At 39.9% G+C, this 20,810-nt stretch overlaps 2 protein-coding genes across 6 annotated transcripts; both read right to left on the bottom strand.

The window, feature by feature from the left end:
* Positions 1 to 7,283: 7,283 nt before the first annotated feature.
* On the bottom strand, positions 7,284 to 11,889 carry LOC112316079 (olfactory receptor 51I2). 2 transcript variants are annotated; one of them, XM_045182000.2, is made up of 2 exons: positions 11,836 to 11,889; positions 7,284 to 8,584 (listed from the first exon to the last, which is right to left on the bottom strand). In XM_045182000.2, exon 2 carries the CDS (start codon positions 8,567 to 8,569, stop codon positions 7,664 to 7,666), a length of 906 nt encoding a protein of 301 aa, XP_045037935.2. In that variant the 5' UTR covers positions 8,570 to 8,584; positions 11,836 to 11,889; the 3' UTR covers positions 7,284 to 7,663. The 2 variants fall into 2 exon arrangements, with proteins under 2 accessions (XP_045037935.2, XP_024428557.2); XM_024572789.3 differs by lacking the exon at positions 11,836 to 11,889 and having other exon boundaries at positions 7,284 to 8,626.
* Positions 11,890 to 15,433: 3,544 nt separating this feature from the next.
* LOC112316072 (olfactory receptor 51I2) lies at positions 15,434 to 18,808 on the bottom strand. Of its 4 annotated transcripts, none has more exons than XM_024572781.3 (2): positions 18,764 to 18,808; positions 15,434 to 17,074 (listed from the first exon to the last, which is right to left on the bottom strand). In XM_024572781.3, exon 2 carries the CDS (start codon positions 17,038 to 17,040, stop codon positions 16,078 to 16,080), a length of 963 nt encoding a protein of 320 aa, XP_024428549.2. In that variant the 5' UTR covers positions 17,041 to 17,074; positions 18,764 to 18,808; the 3' UTR covers positions 15,434 to 16,077. The 4 variants fall into 4 exon arrangements, with proteins under 4 accessions (XP_024428549.2, XP_045037896.2, XP_045037895.2 ...); XM_045181961.2 differs by having other exon boundaries at positions 15,434 to 17,115; positions 18,764 to 18,807; XM_045181960.2 differs by having other exon boundaries at positions 18,172 to 18,801.
* Between the last annotated feature and the right edge of the window lie 2,002 nt (positions 18,809 to 20,810).

The following is a 20,810-nucleotide window of genomic DNA, read 5'->3' as shown; positions in this document are numbered from 1 at the left end:
GTATCAGTGATCAAACTTCTTTTTCATTTGAAGTCCTTTAATTTAGATTTTTGGTATCAACATTTTGGGAGACAGCATTAGGGAAAATTTTTTTCTTAATAAAAGCACAACAGATTCTTCAAAGATGAAACTGGTTGGAGCATTTCCATGTGGATAGGGGCAGCAGAACCGTGTTCTCCCAATCCCCATTTTTGAATATGACTTTTCCCTTTAGCCCAGTAGTGCCCTTGGGATTGAGAGACATAGAATGAGAGACAGAGAAAGACAGATCTTTTATTCCTATTAGGGAATCAATGTGATTACTGTAAACAAAAATTTTAGACACTCTGAAAATATAAAAAAAGTAATGATATAATAAAACTCCAATAAACTTGTCACCTTAAAAGAGAAAAATTGTTAGCATGTTGGTGTTTATTTTTTTTGGATTTTTATTAAGTGTTTGCGTACATGCTTCTGTATGATAAATGTGTGTGTATGTTTTATATTTGAAATCCTGTTGGAGACACAGGTAGATTAATAATAAGGAGATAAATCAGACAGACAAGTTTTACATATTTTTTTCTAGAGATGAAGCCATTATTCTAGATTTTTAGAAGGAATTCCAGGTCCAAGGTAGTTAATAATGCTCAGGATAATATTTCATAGGTTTGATACAAAATGACTTAAACATTTTGAGAGCGTAAGCACACTGAGTCTCCTGGAAGGGCTTGAAGTGGAGGCCCAGAATGAGACAGAGACTAACTCTTTTAGGAAATGTGCCTGGAAGTTAGGGTAGGTTCAAAGCAAAGACCTTCATTATATGCCTTTTACATGAGCATCCTTCTACCTTTCCCATTCCCTTTGTATATTCCTGTCTCTGGTCCTACCATCTCAGCCTTAGACCTTTTTTGAGTTCTTAGGATGTTTGAATGATATTAAATCTGTAGAGGAACCACTTGTTCATTTTTTTTTGGTTTTATCTAGAAATGCTTTATAAACATGTCTCATGTTTTCCATTCTAACTATCAATGCTCTAGTCCAGATACTTTTTGCCTGGACAATTGCATACCCTCCACACTTGTCTCCTTGCCTTTCAACATCTTTCATATCAGTCCTAAATCCCACATAGCTTGGAGGAATTTTTCAAAACAGCTGACTATCTAGCCTTCTTGTTTAAAATCCATCAAAGGTCTTATATTGCCTTCCATATAGAGTCCAACCCTCTTAGAATGTAAGTAAGCTCCTCCTTTTCTTTTTTATACCTATTTCCATATTACTTTTCCAGTATAATATTTTTAGTATTTCCACACACCATGTTACTCAACTACTTTATAATACTTGCTATTTCTTAATGATATCATACACTTTTAAAGCCTCTGTTTTCTTTGTCTGAATTGCCTTTTGCCATTTTATTTTAATAGTATCTCATAAAATGAAGCTCTTTATGATTTGCCAAAGCCAAAACAAACAAACAAACAAAAAACCCCAAACAAAACTCTCTTCAGTGTTCCTAGACCTCTTGGCATACTTAAAAAAAAAAAAAACTGAACCATTTTAAGTTCAGAAAAGTTTGTGAGACTTCTGAGCTATATCTATTCTAGTTAGTGAGGTATATTATATCACTCCTTTAACTGAGACAAGACTCCTTTGGATGCAGTCAATAAACATGCATGCAGAGTGTCATCCCCTTCCACTCCATCTGGCATTCTTCAGGTAGGCAGACTTGAATTTGGGAAAGGACCATATTATACCATTGGCTTAGAATTTCAGAGTTGATATTCAGTGTTTATCTTTTAAAAGAAGTACTCTCAAACTTTTTCTTGTCCATTCTCCTGGCATCTCATAACTTTTTCTATTACACTTGATCCAAAGGAAATGAAGCTGATACAGAATCACATTATAGTATTCCCTTTCTACTCCTAAGGAAGCCAACAGTGATGCAGGGCTTTTAACTCAAAGAAAGTTGAAGAATAATGGTAGGAGAACCTGAAGGATACCTAAAATGGGGACATAGAAGAGGATGCAATTTTTATATCAGACTTCACCATGGAAACCAACAAGCAAGGGGCATGCCTGAGTGAGGTTACAAGAAGAGCTGAGGCAGATGGCACCATATTACTGTGTCACTAGTCAGCACCACCTGATGAGCACATTTATTTATCCACTATTTAACAAACATTTATGGAAAAATATAGTAAGATAAGACATTGTGTTGGAGGAGGCTAGGGTTACAGAGAAGAATAAGGCAAAAAACCCAACCTTAGGGAACTTTACGTCACTACGTATTCTCCAGCACAATGATTTTCAATGTGTGTGCTGCGAGCGGCACACTGGTGTGCCACAGGAATTTTTACACATGTGGTACCTGACTATTTAGTCCGAGGCACTGACCTCTTTTCCCTGAAATTATTAAACTAAAAACATGAAAACAGCCAACACAACAATAGCCATCTGGTGTGAATGAATCAAAATTATATTTTTTGGTGTGCTGCAGAATTTTAGCCATTAGTTTATTTGTGCCATGAGTGAAAAAGGTTGAAAATCGCTGTTCTATCATATAACTACAAGAGCTTGAATTCTGACCCCAAAGCATCCTTTATTTCTGCCAATGAAGTTTTAGGGCAGAATTGGGGTACATGGGAGAAAGCCCACTTTAGACCACTGGTTCCAGGGAAGCTTGTATAAGAAGTAGAGCTGTTTTTCTTCTAAGGTGTCCTTCGCAGAGGTTTTTAGAGCCCTGATATAGTCTTTCTATACCCACTTCCTCACCCTCCTCTTATTCTTTCTTTACATATTTCTTACTATCATAATCAACAGGAAATCTATTCCTTTCCTTTATTTGTAAGCTCTTCTTATGGGTCATTGTTCTGCATTAAAACATAGGTATATCACTGGAAGGAAGCCACACCAAAGGCAGGGAATGTATAATTTGGAAGATAGGAATTAGTTCTTGTGAAAACCACCCAGAGAAAAGTGTCTGTAGAAAAGGTAGGTAATGCGAAGAAAGATACTAAGAAGGACTGAAGGGTGTATCACCCTTTCTTGATTCAGACTTGGAAGGTTTTCTGTCTTTCAAGACATTTTCTATCTTGTCTAAGTTATCAAATTTACTGGCATAAAGGTGTTAATAATATTCCCCTATAATACTTTTAATATCTGTCGCATCTGTAGTGAGGTCACCTCTCTCATTCCTCGAATACATGTCTCTCTCTCTCTTTCTCCCTCCCACCTCCCACCTCTCTCTTCTTGTTCATTCTGGATAGAGGCTTATCTATCTTATTGCTTTTCTCAATGAAATAGATTTTAGTTTCATTGATTTTCTCTTTTTGTTTTGTTGATGTCTTCTCTTATACTCCTATCTTTGTTTATGTCCATGGGTCATGCATATAAGTCCTTTGGCTACTCCATTTCCTATACAGTACTTTACATCCCCATGGCTATTCTGTAACTACCCATTTGTACTTAATTCTCTCACCTCTCACCCATTCTCCCATACCCTTTCCCATCTGGCAACCATCAAAATGCTCTCCGTATCCATGATTCTGTCTCTGTACTTCTTGTTTGCTTAGTTTGTTTTTTAGATTCAATTGTTGATAGATATGTATTTTTTGCCATTGTATTGTTCATAGTTTTGATCTTCTTCTTTTTCTTAAATGAGTCCCTTTAACATTTCCTATAATAATGGTTTGGTGAGGATGAACTCCTTTAGGTTTTTCTTGTCTAGGAAGCTCTTTATCTGCCCTTTGATTCTAAATGACAGCTTTGCTGGGTAGAGAATGTTGGCTGTAGGTCCCTGCTTTTCATCACTCTCAGGGAATTCCAGGGTGGGGCCCACAGTGTTAGGTTGATGGAAACTCAGATATGGCGTTCATCTGCCAGCTATATAGGGAGAGGGATCATTGAATAAACAATGGCCTCTGCCAGCACTTCTGTCTGGGAGAAAGCTGCTCCTCCAGGCCTTGCTGGACAACCCAGTTTCTCCCCATATGTCCCTGGCACCTTTTGAACTGCAGCCCCAGTGCTGGAGCTCAGAGCAAATGAGTCCAAGTAGTCACTGCATGAGCCCTTTAAAAGGAATGCCTGGGGCTCCAGGAACACTCTGTCTTACTTATCTACAATCCCTGCTAGTCTTTATACCCAGAAATTATGGGGACTTCTAAACCCAGCAGTGGAACCCTGGACTGAGGGTTCTGGTTTAGGACTGGGACTCCTGGCTCCTCAGGGGGGACCTCCCCATCCGAGGTAATCTCTCCCAGTTTTTAACCACCACACATGGGGGTGGGATCATCCCATTCCTGATTTCCACTTTCCTACCAGTCTTGTTGTAACCCATAATTATAGAGTTTCTGCTCAGCTAGATTTAAGGTAGTTCTGCATGATGGTTGGTCTGTAGTTTTGTTATAATTTCGATGTGATTGTGGGAGGTTTCAGGGAGCTCATATTCCTATGCCACCATCTTGACCAGAAGCCCCATCTGTTTCTTTCTATTTACAGGTTACTACCCTTGACTATTTCAATAGCCTTCTAACTGGTAAATTTGCATACATTATAGCTTTAATTCGATGTGTTCTCTACCACACAATGTTAAATAATCTTTCTAAAATAAGTATGATCACATCAAAACCACCCTCATCCTTGCTTAAAGCCCTAATCACTTCCCATATTTCTGATTGGTCCTCATTTATGTTTTCAGGCATATCTTGAGACATGGGTTCCTTGCTCTTTGACTTCCAGTCACCCTGCCTTTCCTTTCTTTCCTTTACCATACCATGCTTCTCCTCTTACAAGCTCTTTGGAGACATGTTTTTCTTTTCCTAAAATACCTTCCCCTAAACACCCACTCTTCCCTTTTTCTAGTTAATTTATCTTCAATAATTAGACATTAATGACCACTTCTTGAGAAAAGTCATTCCTGACCCCTTAGAACAGGTCAGATACCCTTATTATTTGCTTTCATAAAAACATCCATTAATTAATACATTTATTTAGACACTGTAGTAGGCAGAATTCTAAAATGCCCCACAAAAATGTCCTGTTTGAGTTTCCATAACCTTTGAATATGGTGAAATATCACTCCCATGATTGTGTTGTTATATGACACAGTTGACCTTAAGATAGTTGTGGGTGGAACTCTGGCCTGCAGAATCTTCCTGGCTGCTGTAGATGGTAAATAAGTCATCCTGGACACAATCTTGCTGTTTCAGCAGGAAAGGGGGTGGTGATTTCCTCTAGTGGAGAATCACCACTAGATGCCCCGAGCCCTTCTCCCAAATGGCTTTCATTGGGAATGGTATGTGTAGGTGTACACAGCATACATGCACAGCTCATCAATAAATGTAAAAAAGGCTATAGTGATACAAAAACAGGTATTATCTATAGATAACAATTGAAGTAACACAGAGATCTGTCATAGGTCAGGGTCTATTAGTCATACTGACACCAGAGGGCCTTTAAGACGTATTTCATAAGATAAGGAGTTTACTCCTCATGCCTTGAACTTAAATATCCGGTTTATATCACCAGGGCTGTACAAAACAAAGCACAGCAAGCTTCAAAGGATACAATGTACATTTCAGGCCTGATTCCCATGGGAACCCTTGTGTTAGAGTCAGGTCATGCTTGCCACCTGTGTTTTTACCTGGTTTTCCGGGGAGACTTACTAGCCCCTTTCAGGGCTTGCTCTCGTGGGGCTACAGTCTCGGAAACCACACAGAGTGGCCCCCAACAGAAAGGTAGTTTATATCTTGATGGGCCTGATCTAATTATGAGCCCTTAAAAGAAGAGGGACCTGCATCTGGTGATAAAAGAAATTAGAGATATTTAATTCATCTGTATTTCCTACATAAGGATAAAGTTGGTTTTGGTACCATTGTATTCTCATCACCTAGCAGGGTACTTGGCACATGGAGATCACTGATAAAACCAAACAAACAACAAAAAAACCTGTTTGTTAATACATAGCAAAATGGTGAAATGCTCCAAGTTTGATACTTGTTCAGTATAACAGACATGTTTGACAGAATTTAAGATTTGTTTCCCTGACTCTAAAGGTTGTGTCTTTACCACGGCAACATATGATAGTACTTACCCAGTGCAGACACGATATAGTAAGATCTTGTAATATTGAGCCTCACACTTTCAGGAGGAGTGTTGGTGGGGGAGGTATGAAGAAAGACATACACGCCCTCATAGCTTCACTTTGTAAGAAGTTAAACTCAAACATAAATATATTGATAAATCTTAGTATAGTAATTTTTTTTCCTGTAAAAATTCATGGAGCCAGAGTATTCCACTGAGGTATGAAGGACATCAATTTTGGGAAAATGGCAGGGGAGTTCACCTAAAGTGAGAAAGTAGGAAACCTTCACTAGGCAAGAGGGCCTAATTCAGTCATTCACTTGTGTTTCACTTTTCACACCTTCAGATCAGCTGTCCAAGTTCATCAGGAAAACTTCTCCCTGACTTTTGTAGTTACTTATATGTATTCTTTTATTCTGAAAGGGCAGAGGCTGCCTGAAGGTAAAATTTCCAAGTTACCTCTTAAATGAATTAATCCATTGGGGACTCAAATCCATTTCCACATTCAAAAGAATATTGGGCTACTATTATTCTACAAACACCACTAGACGCTGAGTTTACTTTGGCAACTTTGGAGTTATAGTACGTTGAGTGACAGATTACTACATGCGTGCAGGAGACAAACACAGTCCAATGTATATTGTGGACAAGAGAATTAATTAGACAGGATTTTCTGAGAAATTAGGTTTATACTTGACAAATGAGAAGGTAGCTAGAAATGCCGTGTAGGTAAGTGAGGTGATGAGAATGTTGTAGGCAGAGTAAACGGTGTTGGGGAAGACCCTGGGACCAGATAAAAACTGATGGTGTGTTAGGCTCCAGTCTTGTTCATACATCCAACATACTTCTAACCTGCAAGTCATACTCTTAACTTATTTTATAGTAAAAATATTTAACACATGATTTGTATGCATTAGATACAAGCCAAACTACTCAGTATACAGTATGTGCAGTCCTGTATACATACTTCATCCGTTCCCACTCCCTCTTCAAACCCTCCACCACAGTCATACTGGCAAAGATATAACAAGCGGTAGAGATGTAAAAAAGTACAGAAATGCTTATCTTTTCACAAACACTTTTACTTCTTCAAAATGTGGAGTCTTTTTTCTATGTTGCTCTTTTTTTTCTAGAATTTTCTCTATTTTACCCAATTTCTATGTTGCCTAGAAATGCCCCCCCCCTGCATTTTTTAAAAAAGATGAAATAAAAAGGATCCTCTTCCTTATAGAGGTTTTTCCAATTTTTCTAAGCAAGTTCTGGCAACTATCAATTTGCAGTCGCTAGTGATCTCTTGCAAATAACTTTATTATGATATTTACCAGTTTATATTCTAGTTGTGTATATATGTGCCTTTATCCTGGCACAAAATTGTGTTTCTCGAAAGGACCATGTTTTATATATTTCTCAGTCTTTATTCCTCAGCACTGCTTCCAGTACAAAGCAAATGAGGAACATAAATTTGTAACAGGAATAAGCCAGATGATCTCTCCACTGTTGATATAGATTAAGAATTTTCTGTGCTTGCTGAAGGTAGCAGGTTTCTGTGAGCCTACAGCAAGTCTTTTTTTATGGGACGTAGGCCCTGTTATATTTCATAGTTTCATCAGCCTTGGCCCTTCCCCCTTAGTACTCTGAGCATGGCTTCCCTGATGGGCTTGGATTTCACACTGTAGATGATGGGGTTGAGCACAGGGGGCACCACCAGGTACACATAGGCAACCAGGGCATATACAGTGGGGGACAGGTGCCTCCCAAAACGATGAATCATGGACATGGTAATGCCTGGGATGAAGAAGACAAAGACTGCTAAGATGTGGGAGACACATGTGTTGAGGGCCCGGATGCGCTCCTGGGGAGAGGCCAGCCCCAGGACTGTGTGCAGGATGAGAGAGTAGGACAGGACAATGAGCAGGGAGTCTATGCCTCCGGTGGACACAACCACAGAGAGTCCATAGAGGATGTTTATGGTGATATCAGCACAAGCTTTTCTCATTACATCAGGATGGAAACAGAATGAATGTGACAAGATGATCTTGTCAGGGCAGAAGTTCAAACGTTTAAGCAGGAATGGCAATGGGAAGAGAGATAGTGTAGCACGGGCCACAATGGCCAGTCCAATCCTGGTGATGACAGTATTGGTGAGGACAGCTGCATAGCGCAGGGGCTTGGAGATGGCCACAAAGCGGTCAAATGACATGGCCAGGAGTACCGAGGACTCCACCACAGAGAAGGAGTGGAGGAAGAACAGTTGGGCCAGGCAGGCATTGAAGGTGATGAGACAATAGTCAAACCAGAGCACAGCCAGGGTGGTGGGCAGTGTGGACAAGGTGAGGCCCACATCGGTGAGGGCCAGCATGGATAAGAAGTAGTACATGGGCTGGTGCAGGCTGGGAGTCCTCCTCACAGCCAGGAGGATGAGGAAGTTTCCAGTGAGGGCCACAGTGTACAGGCAGGAGAAAGGAATGGAGATCCAGCCATGAATGGCCTCTAGCCCTGGGATGCCAGTCATCAGGAAAGCAGGTGGCTGAAAAAAGGAGATGTTGACATAGGACTGGGAAGGGAGCATCCTTGAAAGGCAGAAAAGGTCTCCAGAAGGATGTGACCTCTTCAACTGGGGCAGACAAAAGACACTGACAGGACACCTGTCATTAGGAAACATTTATTTATGCTGTATAGGCTTTTAAATTAATTATTTCTTATTTCTCAATTCTTACTTTGTGTTATTAATAGTTCTAGGAATGCACATACACTAGCTAATAAGTTCTCAAGACAAAGGCAGAATGTAGGGGATAGTTTAATTTCTTTATGATTACCAGAAAATAAATGACTGAAATGGATTTAGAATTTAGTTGTTTCTAAATATAAGTTCTATACTCTTTCCAGGCTCCTCATTAAATGATGTTTGTTAATACACTTTAATATGTAAAGCATTCTCTAAATGATAATCATCACTATCATCTTCATCATCATCATTGTCTTCATCGTCTTTGTCCTGGTCTTTATTATTCCACTGATACAGCATTTTGCAGCATTTCTAAGTTCTTTTGTATAATTGTCTCATAATTACCTTGCTGACAGACAGAGAAGGGAAATATTTCAGCTACTGTGAAAGGAGAGAAATTCTTAAGCCCACCTCAGGAAGAGAGCAGCTTTACCCTGGACCAGTTATTAGAACTTCAGATCTTTTTGTGTTTGAGGGGTTTGAGTACACATCCTAGGACGTTCTCTTTTAGGTAAGTCCCAGTAATGATAAAGTCCCAGGCTGAAAATGAAAATCAATACTAGGAAGGTTTTGGTAAATGAAGAGACAGTTGATTCTCACCAGGTCACTGAGGACACTTAAATATATGGGGTCCAACTATGCCTTGCCCAGAGAACATCAGTCAGGGTTGTTGGATGCCAGTGTAACAGGCTACACATTGCTTTTTGGGAATCATCCTCTCACTCCATTCACTTAACATTCCCCACAGACTTTAGAATACCAGCTGAACATTCTGTTCAGCCCCTTAGCACACCCATCTTGAGGCCTTGATTTGCCCTTGCATGTGGCCCTCAGTAAATCACTCAGCCCTGACATCTGCTCTAGCTGGGTAGGCCACAGCTACAAGGCCCGAGGACCCAAAGTTAGAATTTCTATAGATACCAACTGAAAACATGTATTAAAGATATAAATTTAGACTCCTTTAGTGTTCAGTGGGGTCTGTTCTAATTTTAGTGTTTGATGCTGGGCAACTAAATTTACTAATTTTCAATCATTAAATATCTTTTATGTTCCAGATACTAGATTTTGCACTATTTTGTTTGTTTGAAAATTCAAAATTCAAATTCAGGCCTATTTAGCTTAAACACTTTGAACAGTCTTACACTGCCTGTATTGGCCGATGGGCAGTGCTAGATGCTGGAGATTTGCGACTGCGGGGCTGTTTGGATGGGATTATCTGGAAGGGACTGTTTTCTTCTGATGTTCCATGGTGATGTGGTTTAGGGCCCTGCAAATTAAACCTCTTCCTATTTTTCCAAAAAATCTTCTGTTTACCCCTCATCATGAACTTTTGGGTTCTTCTTACAGAGCCATTCATTGTTCTAATCATCTCCTCATTCTTACTTTTCACTTTACTAATCCAAATCACATTTCATAAGAAACCTCCTTCAAATTTATTGTTCTGATTGTGATGATTTCAGAATTTCTGTCCTCTGTTTGTTTTTTTCAGGTACAATCAATGAATGAACAAGAAGATGAGTAATTGAATGAAAACTCCTTAATTTTTAATCTAATTCCTTTCCACCCCATCCCGTAATACAGCACCTCCCGGGTGCATATATTTGTTCACAGTTTATACTCTATAGTTTTGTACATAGTAAAGGCCAGTGGCTCTTTCTGATTCATACAATTGAAATTTATTTTTTATCCAGTCTTATTTGGGTTTTCATAGAATCAGTCCAAGAAATGTTCCTTGTCACTGGTAGTTTAAGTCAGAATAGAGGGTGAATTCTGGCCTGTCCAGATAACTTGCAGGAATTTAAGGATTAATTTTTACCTGGGATGAATGTCACAATTCTTTTTATTTTATCCTGCATTGATTTATCTATTGTTGAATAATTAACAAGCCCTCGATCCCTTACGTTAGAACTTAATCTTGGTCCCCTAGTTGGTATGTAGGTCCTATGCACCTCTGGCTGTTTGTGTGACCCGTTGCTCTTGGCTGTGGTGGAAGGATCCCAGTGCTGCATTAAGCTGAATATTATAAGAACCTTAGAGCTCACGAGGGTAAAATGCAAGGGTAAAATCATAGGGTACCATTTAAGACAGATTTCCAAAAGTTAGGGGCAACTCTTCCAGGATCAAGCCACTTTCTTCCTTGTATCTGGATAATGCTTTTTCCAGTTTTGTGTTATGACTCCGACAGTGTTGTGAAAGGTCTGACGTTGGGAAGGTGTTCTGTGTGGTGAAAGGACAGTTTGTGTGTGCGTATTTACTAAAATGCCCATTTTAGTACAACAGTTGGATTGCCATGTTTTCTGATTCCCATGAAGTCCAAAAGCAGTCACTTAAACCTGGAAATCAGATTAGGTTTGGTCTTCTATTATTATCTCCAGGACACAAAAGGGTCAAAGATATTTAAAAATTGTAGCTCTCCCCTGAGGGATTAAATCATTTACATTTTAGCATTCCAGGATTCTGTGAACTTGTGACTGGGTATGTCTGGGAAGGTCGAGTTGCCCAGAAACAAAAGGCGGAATCCACCCTGCTTTCTTTACCCCAAAGCCAAGCACTTTCTTTCTTTTCTTTTTTTCCCATGAAAAATAAATGGTAATTATGCGATGTGGTGGAGGTGTTATCAAATGCTATGGTGGTAATCATTTTTAATATACATGTAAGCCAAATGCTTTTCTAAAAGAACCCTTCTCACAATTAAAAGAATGTGAAGACAATCTTGGATGGTTTAGACACCAAGCATTCAGGTCACTGGCAGGATGCTATCTGGGATGGGATCTTAACGTGCCTTTGTACTATGACCCTACTTAGAGGAACAAAAGGGTAGTAATCTGCCTGGACACAGAGTCTGGCTTTCTGAATAGTTATCTGATTTGGGAAACCTCTGTGCTTCAGGAAAGCAGCCCCCTTAACTTCCTACCCCTTCTTTAAGGTCATAGACCTGCTATCTATGGATGTAGCTTCCTTACTTTTCTCCCTGCTTTTGACATCTGCTCATTGTCCACCCCATTAGCTCCCCTACCTGGTAGCAGCTGATAGAGAGGGGATATCAGACTCACCAACTAGGCCCTCATCCTTCTAAGAAGTGTAGATGGAATTGTCTGGGACCCAAGTCACTCACTCTGCTCGTGGTCACAACCTTCTCTATCTCTTCATATCCTGAACGAATCCAGGAAAACTCTGCAACTAAGATGTTACCCTTATACCCCTGGCTGGATGCCTTAGTGTGTTGCTGCATCCCCAGGGATGTCTAGGCCACAGGTCACAAAGGAGACTTTGCTTATTTTTTTTCTGCACAGTGGGAAAATTGGAACCCTTGTGCACTCTCGGTAGTGATGTAAACTGCTGTAGCCACTGTGGAAAATAGTATGGAGGTTCCTCAGAAAATTAAGAATAGAACTGCATTAATGATTAATCAATCTTACTTCTGGATATATACCCAATAGAATTGATATCAGGATCTTGAAGAGAGATCTGCAGAAACATCTTAAGTCAATATTTATGTTTCCAAATATTGGCCTCTAAATCCTGCTTTCAACTTACTCATTCCCCAGTTTTTTTTGACAGTCCCCCTGATATTGAGCAAAGTGCCTGCCTGAGTGTCCCCTTTGGGATAACTGGAATGAGGGAGTCCCTACCCCAGGCACACTGAATTTTAAAAGGCGAGGTAGAAGAGAGTGATGTATAACTAAAGTCTAGAGTTGCTAATGTTATAATTTCAGGCAACAGTGGATGACCAGAGAAAGGCTATTCTTGAAGGAGCCTTTTTGGAGCAAGCGATGCCCATTTGCACCATAGATGTGAAAGGCTGTACCTGCAGCTACAATTGCTTGAAATGTGGTGTAAACTTAGTAGGTAATTGTTAAATAAGTGAATAAATAAACTTCAGGCTATTTATTTGGGATTATGATTCATAAACAGGTTTATTAAAGTAATGTTTTGGAAGCCACCTCTGGGCCATTTCCTTAACCAGGTAATGAAGGCATTTGTTGTGAATCAGGAATCCTTGCTGTCCTTGAGGAACTAGAATAGGAGATCAGTACAAAGGGTAATTTCAATAGAAGCAGGTAAGTGCTCTAAAAAAGGTGTACGCAACCAACACAGGGAACAGAAAAGAGAAGATCAAGGAGCAGGACACAGAGCACAGAACCTTTTATCTCCTCCTGGAAAAGACTAGAGTCTTCTACTTAAGAGGGAAAAAGTTGTAGGGAGTACTATAGCAGCAAATGATGCTGGAGATTGACTCCCCTGCCCTGAGTGGTGATGGGTCCATCACTCTGCTGCCACCACATGCTACGTTCTCTCACTGTCTTCATTCACTCATCCACTAAAACACCACTGACTGAGTGATGAGCGTTTATGTGCCAGACCCATGTTAACTAAAATATAGTCTCTGCTCCTTAGCCTCAAGGATTTCACAGCCTCATATACAATTATATATAACTACAACATAGTGGGTTGAAAACTCCAGTTGAAGGAAGCACAGGGTGCTCAGGGATCACTGTTGAAACCTCTGACATGGCTTGGGGTGAGAGTTAGCAAAATTACAATTCTGGAGACTTAATGGAAATTATATTCTAGTAGAGAGAAAGTATAATTATTTTGCTTCCTTGCTGCCTCTGCATTTTAATTCTGTACTTTTAATACCAATGAATCAACTTATTCAAGCTCTTTCCTGTGTCTCTGAAAATATAGGCGAACCCTGCGCATACAATAACTGTATGTAGTTTACAAATGCTCCTGACTCCTCATGGAATCATCTTCTGATAAACTCACTGTGGTTTGAAAATAAATTGTATGTGCATATGTGTGCACATATAGATACACATATATTTTGAAATATGCATGTGTATATCCTCACACTTTTTAGTTTTTATAAATTTTGAACTATGGAAAATTAAAAGACTATTATAATAAACACTTGTATTCCCATCACCTAGTTTGATAACATTTTTTTTTCATAGTTTTCTCTTCCTATCTCTCCATCTCTTTTTTCCTCTCTTTCTACACTCATTTATTCACACACATGCACATACACACATGCACACTTATAATTTTCACTGATTTCCTTGAACAAAAATTGTGGACATTACAATCTTTCTTAATAAATATTAAGCATGCATATCCTAAAAGTAGGTTCTCCTATATAATAACCACAGCACCATTTTCAAAACTAAACAAATTATACTAACCTGATAACATCATAAACATACAATATGTATCTAAAGTTCACAACTGTTCTAGTAATGGATTATCAATACTAGCATTTGGTTGTGATTAAGCCCCTTTAATCTCTTTTAATTTAGATTAATTCCCCTGGCATGGATTTTATAACATTACATTTTAAATAAATTCCAGGCTAGGGGTTTGCGTGTGTGTGCGTGTGTGTTGCTTCCCATATGCAAGATTTTTCTGATGATTTCCTCATGGTTAGATTTGGGTTGAATGTCTTTGGTAGGGATTTTGCATATGTGATGTCTTTAATGTTCATCACAGTAGGGTAGAGACAAATCATCCCATTATGGGTTAAGTTTGATCACTTGCTTAATGTAGTGATTGTTAATCTCTTTATTGTAAAGGTACATTTATTCTTTTGTATTTAGTAACTAAACTTTACAGTGATACTTTGAGACTGTGCAAATATTCTGTTTTTCAATATCCTTTAAGTATTTTTTAATTATTTTAAATTACATTAACAATTGCAGAAAGGTAATTTTCTAAATCTATTTATACCTTTGCACTTATTACATGCCATTCTTTTATAAAGAAGAGTTTTCTTCTTTTTCTTTCCTCCCCATTTGTTTATTTTCAATGTTCTAGATGACCTACCTTTGGCCACTGGTAGCTCCTCCAAACGGGTTTCTGTATTTGTTCATATTTTTTACATTATCCTATTGTTTTTGTGTTCTTTATTGCTTTCAGGCATGTGTCACCTTTTGTTCTCCGTGTTTCATACCTGGAATTAGCAATTGCTCCAAGGACTCCAGGTTTCTGTAGTGGGAAATGGCATTTAGAAATGGTAGGGGGTTGCTAGTTCTGCTCCCCACTGCTGGTGTCATTGCTTCTAAGGACTTCCAGAGGGCCGAGGTGGAAACATAGAGATATAAGTTTTAAAAAATATGTCTACATTTTTTCCCATTACTGGTGACGCCGGTTTAATTTTAGCTTCCATTTTCTTTTTTCTAGACTGTTCCAACAACCTCCTAAATGCATTCTTTTTCTCCTCCACTCTTACCCTTTCAATCTGATATACACAGGAAAGCCAGTGCAAATTTTACAGTGTGATAGCCTTTCCATGGCTGACTTTTAGACAAAGAGCAAAGGCCGAATATATATTTTTTAATTTTTATTTTTATTCAATTACAGTTGTATGCCTTTTCTCCCCATCCCTCCACCCCACCCCAGGTGAACCCCCCTCCCTCCTCCCCCTCCCCCCTCCCCCTTGATTTTGTCCATGTGTCCTTTATAGTAGTTCCTTTGCAACAGCATGGATGGAACTGGAGAGCATTATGCTAAGTGAAATAAGCCAGACGGTGAGGGACAAATACCATATGATCTCACCTTTAACTGGAACATAATCAACAGAAGAAAAAAAGCAAACAAAATATAACCAGAGACATTGAAGTTAGGGACAGTGAGGTGGGGGGGAAGGCCAAATATTTCAATCAGATCTGAAACACCCCAAGAAGTCTCACCATTACTCATTGTCTCTAGTTCATCTCCTGTCCTTCCTCCAAGACATACACAAATTCTGAGCCACATATGACTACTCACCTTTCTGGAAGCAGACCAAATAATTACACACCTCAGTATTCTTACATTGTTTTCCTTTATAGGTGCGCCTTCCCCTTGCCTACCTTTTCTGCCTGACTGACTCCCCCTCACCTTTCATCCTCCTTCTTACCTGACTCCTTTCTAATTTCCTCCCGACAAGGCAATAAACCCTCTTCTAGATTCCCAAGCACTTAGTGTGTGCTTAGCACAGCCTCAGTACACTTGGTTATAATGGTGTACGTATAAGCCTCTGTCCTCCAAAGTAGGGAAAAGATCCTGCATGGTTCATGTTAATATCTAGTAATGAGCACAGATTCTTACACAAGTAAACACTGGATACAATAGCTGAAACTAATGAGTGCAGAAAAGAATCAAGATTGTTCTTCACCCACCCATCAGTCTGAGGGTTCCCATTTGCTTGGCATACTCTTGATTACATGTCTGGCTCAAAATAAGGGCTTTCTGGACAAAGATATGACTGTTCAGCCCTGTTTTCCCTCAGACTTTGTGGTTGTTTCTTGATTTCATCAGCCTTGGCCCTTCCCCTTCAGCACTCTGAGCATAGCTTCTCTGATGGGCTTGGATTTCACACTGTAGATGATGGGGTTAAGTACAGGGGGCACCACCAGGTACACATAGGCAATAAGAGCAACTACAATGTGAGGCAGGTGCCTTCCAAAACGGTGGGTCATGGACACACCGATGACTGGGATGTAGAAAACCAGAACAGCTAAGATATGAGAAATACAGGTGTTGAGGGCCCGGATGCGCTGTCTGGGAGAAGCCAGGCCCATCACTGTATGAAGAATAAGGGTATAAGATAGGACAATAAGCAAGGAGTCTATACCCACTGTGGACAGAACTACATATAGCCCGTAAAGGATGTTGATGGTAATGTCTGCACAGGCCCTTTTCATGACATCTGCATGGAAACAGAATGAATGGGACAAGACGATCTTGTCAGGGCAGAAGTTCAAACGTTTAAGCAGGAATGGCAATGGGAAGAGAGATAGCATAGCACGGGCCACAATGGCCAGTCCAATCCTGGTGATGACAGTATTGGTGAGGACAGCTGCATAGCGCAGGGGCTTGGAGATGGCCATAAAGCGGTCAAATGACATGGCCAGGAGCACCGAGGACTCCACCACAGAGAAGGAGTGGAGGAAGAACTGTTGGGCCAGGCAGGCATTGAAGGTGATGAGACTGTGGTCAAACCAGAGCACAGCCAGGGTGGTGGGCAGTGTGGACAAGGTGAGGCCCACATCGGTGAGGGCCAGCATGGATAAGAAGTAGTACATGGGCTGGTGCAGGCTGGGAGTCCTCCTCACAGCCAGGAGGATGAGGCAGTTTCCAGTGAGGGCTGCAGTGTACATGCAGGAGAAAGGAATGGAGATCCAGCCATGAACAGCCTCCAGCCCCGGGATGCCAATCATCAGGAAAGCAGGAGGCTGGAAGAAGGAGGTGTTGACATAGGACTCAGATGGGAGCATCCTTGAAAGACAGATAAGGTCTCCAGAGAGATGACTTCAATTTTGGTAGAAAAATAAGAAGACATGACACAATTACTGGAAAACAACACCAGCTCTGAATTAGGTGACATGGGTTCATACACAATAGCAAATATAAAATATAAAGATTAAAAAATATACTGCAATCATATGATTTTTGTCTTCCCTCCTCCTCGTATGTGGGATATAAAACATAAAGCAACAAATGAACAAACAATAAACAAACAAACTCATAGATGCAGACAATGGAAGATGGTTACTTGAAGGGAAGTGGGCTGTGGGGGAAGACAAAGTGGGTAAAGTGGGTCAAATATATGATGATGGAAGGACACTAGACTTCAGGGGGTGAGCACATAATAGAATATATTGATGTTGTATTATAAAGTTGTACACCTAAAATTTATATAGTGTTACTAACCAATGTTATCCCAATAAATTTAATATAAAAAGCACTGCATCTAAAAGCAAACTAGAGAATTACTACATTTTAATCTGTTGACTATAAAAGTGTCATTTCCTATGTAAAACACTAATCTATTCATGTACTGAAGAAAGCAATGATTTAAAAATATATGTGAAATGATTCTAAAGTGTCTAATCAAAACCACCCTATTTTAAACAACCAAGAGTGACCTCCTGGAAAACAATTGTTAACCTACTGTAGAAGCCTGAAGGGTTGACAGTACGGGTTTGTTACCTCTGGTTTTGAGTTGCTTTAGATCACAATAGAAACAAAGAAGTAAACAAACAAACAAGAACACTTTAAAGGTAGGTTAATAAAATAACGTAAGAGAAACAGCCACCCAAATATCTTTTAGCAGACATTTAAAAAGCCATCAAAAATAAGCCTGTGAGCTCAGAGAAGTTTTAGTCTGAATGCTGGGCTGTAGCTATGCTATTTTTAGCCAATGTAATGGGCTTGCTCTGGAGGTAAGAATGACCTCCCCTCCCCCCTTTAGGTGGTGGGGGAGTGCCTCTAGAGCAGAGGATTGTACATATTATGGTAGAATATTTTCAAAAGAAATAATATTGCTGTTAGTGTCAGTTGTCAGCCTCCATTCTTTGTCTCCCAGATATTGTTTTGGGCAAATATGAAGCAAAGGTGTAACTCACCCCATTCAAAGATAAGTAAAAAGCAGAGAAAGTCCAACATAGAATTTGAACAGGTATATTTTGTAAAAAGTCGAACAGAACAAGTTACAGGTATGTAAAAATACTCTTGGCAATCAGGAATTATTCAGGGAAGAGAAAAAATTCTGTACAAAACTTTCCTAAATAAGGAAATTAAAGAAATTTGAACCAAATTAAAAATTTTTGACATTAAAGTATAAAAATGAGTTGCTAATAAAAAGAAGAAACTGATGAGAATGCCAGATGGGAAGATGACTGGACACATCCTCTCAGCCACGGTCACTCAGCCTTGCTGTGAGCGACTGTGGGGGACATCTCTCCCTGGAAATACGGTCTGACATTCCACTTATCTCTGAGCTGTAACTCCCTGAATCTTAGGAACAGACTCCTCAGGCTCTCTTTTTCAAGCAGAGGATGAGACTACTGTCTCTTTCATTGTCCAAGACTGATTATTTCTCCTTCTCTGCATTATTTCCAGATCCTTTCCATTAACATCTGCATCAGATGCTGAGATGCCGGCAGTCACCCATCTGGGAAGTGGAGAAGCGGGTGTGCTGGACCCCAGGTTACTCACTCTGGCTGTTATCCCAGGCTGGTCTGCCTCTCCACATTATGCAGGAGCCCAGGATGTCTTTGTGGCAGAGGAACTGAGTTTTATCCCATTGCACAGAGACGCCTTAGTGCAGTTCCCATCTCCAGGGAAGGCGAGGTTTGGGTCACAGAGGAATCACTAGGAATCACTCTACTTATATCCCTGGGGAATAAAAACATTGGGGCTCCTTTTGGAATCAGGGGAAGTGTTTAGAGAAGTAGACACTAAGGAGGAAAGAGACAGAGAACATTCCTAGTGAGGCTCCAGCATGAGTCCTACAAGACTTCCTAGTCTTTGTAGAAGGTAAGGATATAGAGTGATATGTTGGGAGCCTATAGTTATTGGCCTAACCCAGCTGAGGGAGTCAGGGAAAGCTTCCTAGAGGAGGTAGAGAAGGAGCAGACTTCTGAAAGGCCCACAGACCCTGTTCTAAAGACTCAGCTCTCATTCTAGGACAGATGCCAGGACTCCAGTCTTGTAGCTTCAGACTGGGGCTGGCAAAGATTGTGCCAAATAGCTGCAAAAGGAGAGGGAACTTGGACAGTGAAGAGAACATAATAGAGCCTATCAGACATGCATTTAATTCTTTTGCTCTGTTTCTCACTGCATACAAGGTCTGTCTCTGTTCTTTTCCACTTTCTGTGGAGAACTCCCTGCCAAATATGTTTCATATGTCAATTTGGACTAAGGTCATTGACCTGGAGCTGCTTTCTATGGACCCATTTACTTCTCTTTGATTTTGGTTGCACTCTCCCAGCTGAACTGGGTTTAGCCTGTCTGCCTTTTCCCTCAGAGGTAATAAGTAAACTTAGGGAATAATCACACAACTTTGAAATCCTGTATCAAAATGAATTCATGGTGATTAACCTGAGCTGAGATGTTAGCATCACTTCACAACTCTTTCCTTTCAGTTCATAAATTGTCACCATTCGTCTCAAGCTCTCTACCCAACGTTTCATCTCTACTGTCAGTGGGTAACTTGATATTGCTCCTAACTTCATGCCGGAAATGGAGGCCATCAAGTGTGCCCAACCCTCTGCTGTCTTAGCCACTTCCACTCCTACACCCACACTCTGCAAGAGAGACCACTCTGCAGCGCTTGGAGCTTCTTGTCAATCCCTCTCCACCCTTTTAACCACTTTTTTGTTGGCTGCTTATCACTTACAGGAAAAAAAAATCTAAATGCTATAGCATGGAACCTGAGATGATTTAAGATTTTGTTTGTACATTAAAAAAAGCTTTTTATTTTGATTCTGTGTACCTGTTACCCAATTCTCCTAATCGTCACAGCTTGCAAAGAATATACAAGATCAAAATAAAAATACTGACATTGTTACGGTCAGGATCAGAATAGGTCCATCACCACGAGGACCCCTCCTGGTGGCCTATCACAGCCACTCCCCATCCCCTCCCTCCCCAGTTCCTTTATGATCTCTGGCAATCACTAATGTGTTCTATGTAGCTGTCTAATTTCATCAATTCAACGATGTTATGTAAATGAAACCATACAGTATGTAACCTTTTGAGGTTGTTTTTAACTCAGCACATATCTCTGGAGATTTATCAAGGTTATTTCATGTAATAATAGTTCATTCCTTTACAATTCTGAGTAATATTTCAGGGCATGGCTATACAACAGTTTGTTTAACCATTTAACCATTTACTTATGGAAGAACATCTGTGTTGTTACCAGTTTTTGGCTATTATGAATAAGGCTGATATAAACATATACTCTATGTGTAAGTTTTGGGTGAGCATAACTCTTCATTTCTCTGGGATAAATACCCAGGAGTGCCAATGCTCAAGCATATGTTAGTTGACGTTTGGCATTTTTAGAAACTGCAAATATGTTTTCCAGAGTGGCTGGCTGTGCCACTTTACATTTCAACCAGCAATGTATGTGTCAGCTGATTTCCCCACATCCTTGCCAGCATTTGATGTTTTTACTTTTAAAAAAATGCTTAGCCATTCTGATAGATGTCTAGTGATAGCGCATTGTGGTTTTAATTTTTATTTCCCACTAGCTAAT

The sequence above is a fragment of the Desmodus rotundus genome, chromosome 5 (assembly GCF_022682495.2).
Source record: "Desmodus rotundus isolate HL8 chromosome 5, HLdesRot8A.1, whole genome shotgun sequence".
NCBI classification, from domain to species: domain Eukaryota; kingdom Metazoa; phylum Chordata; class Mammalia; order Chiroptera; family Phyllostomidae; genus Desmodus; species Desmodus rotundus.
Note: the sequence above shows the minus strand (reverse complement) of the source record. Positions and strands in the feature narration are given on the sequence as shown.

Coding starts and splice junctions, on each gene's coding strand:
- LOC112316079 (XM_024572789.3), bottom strand. CDS start 8,626: ATGCTCCCTTCCCAGTCCTATGTCAACATCTCCTTTTTTCAGCCACCT.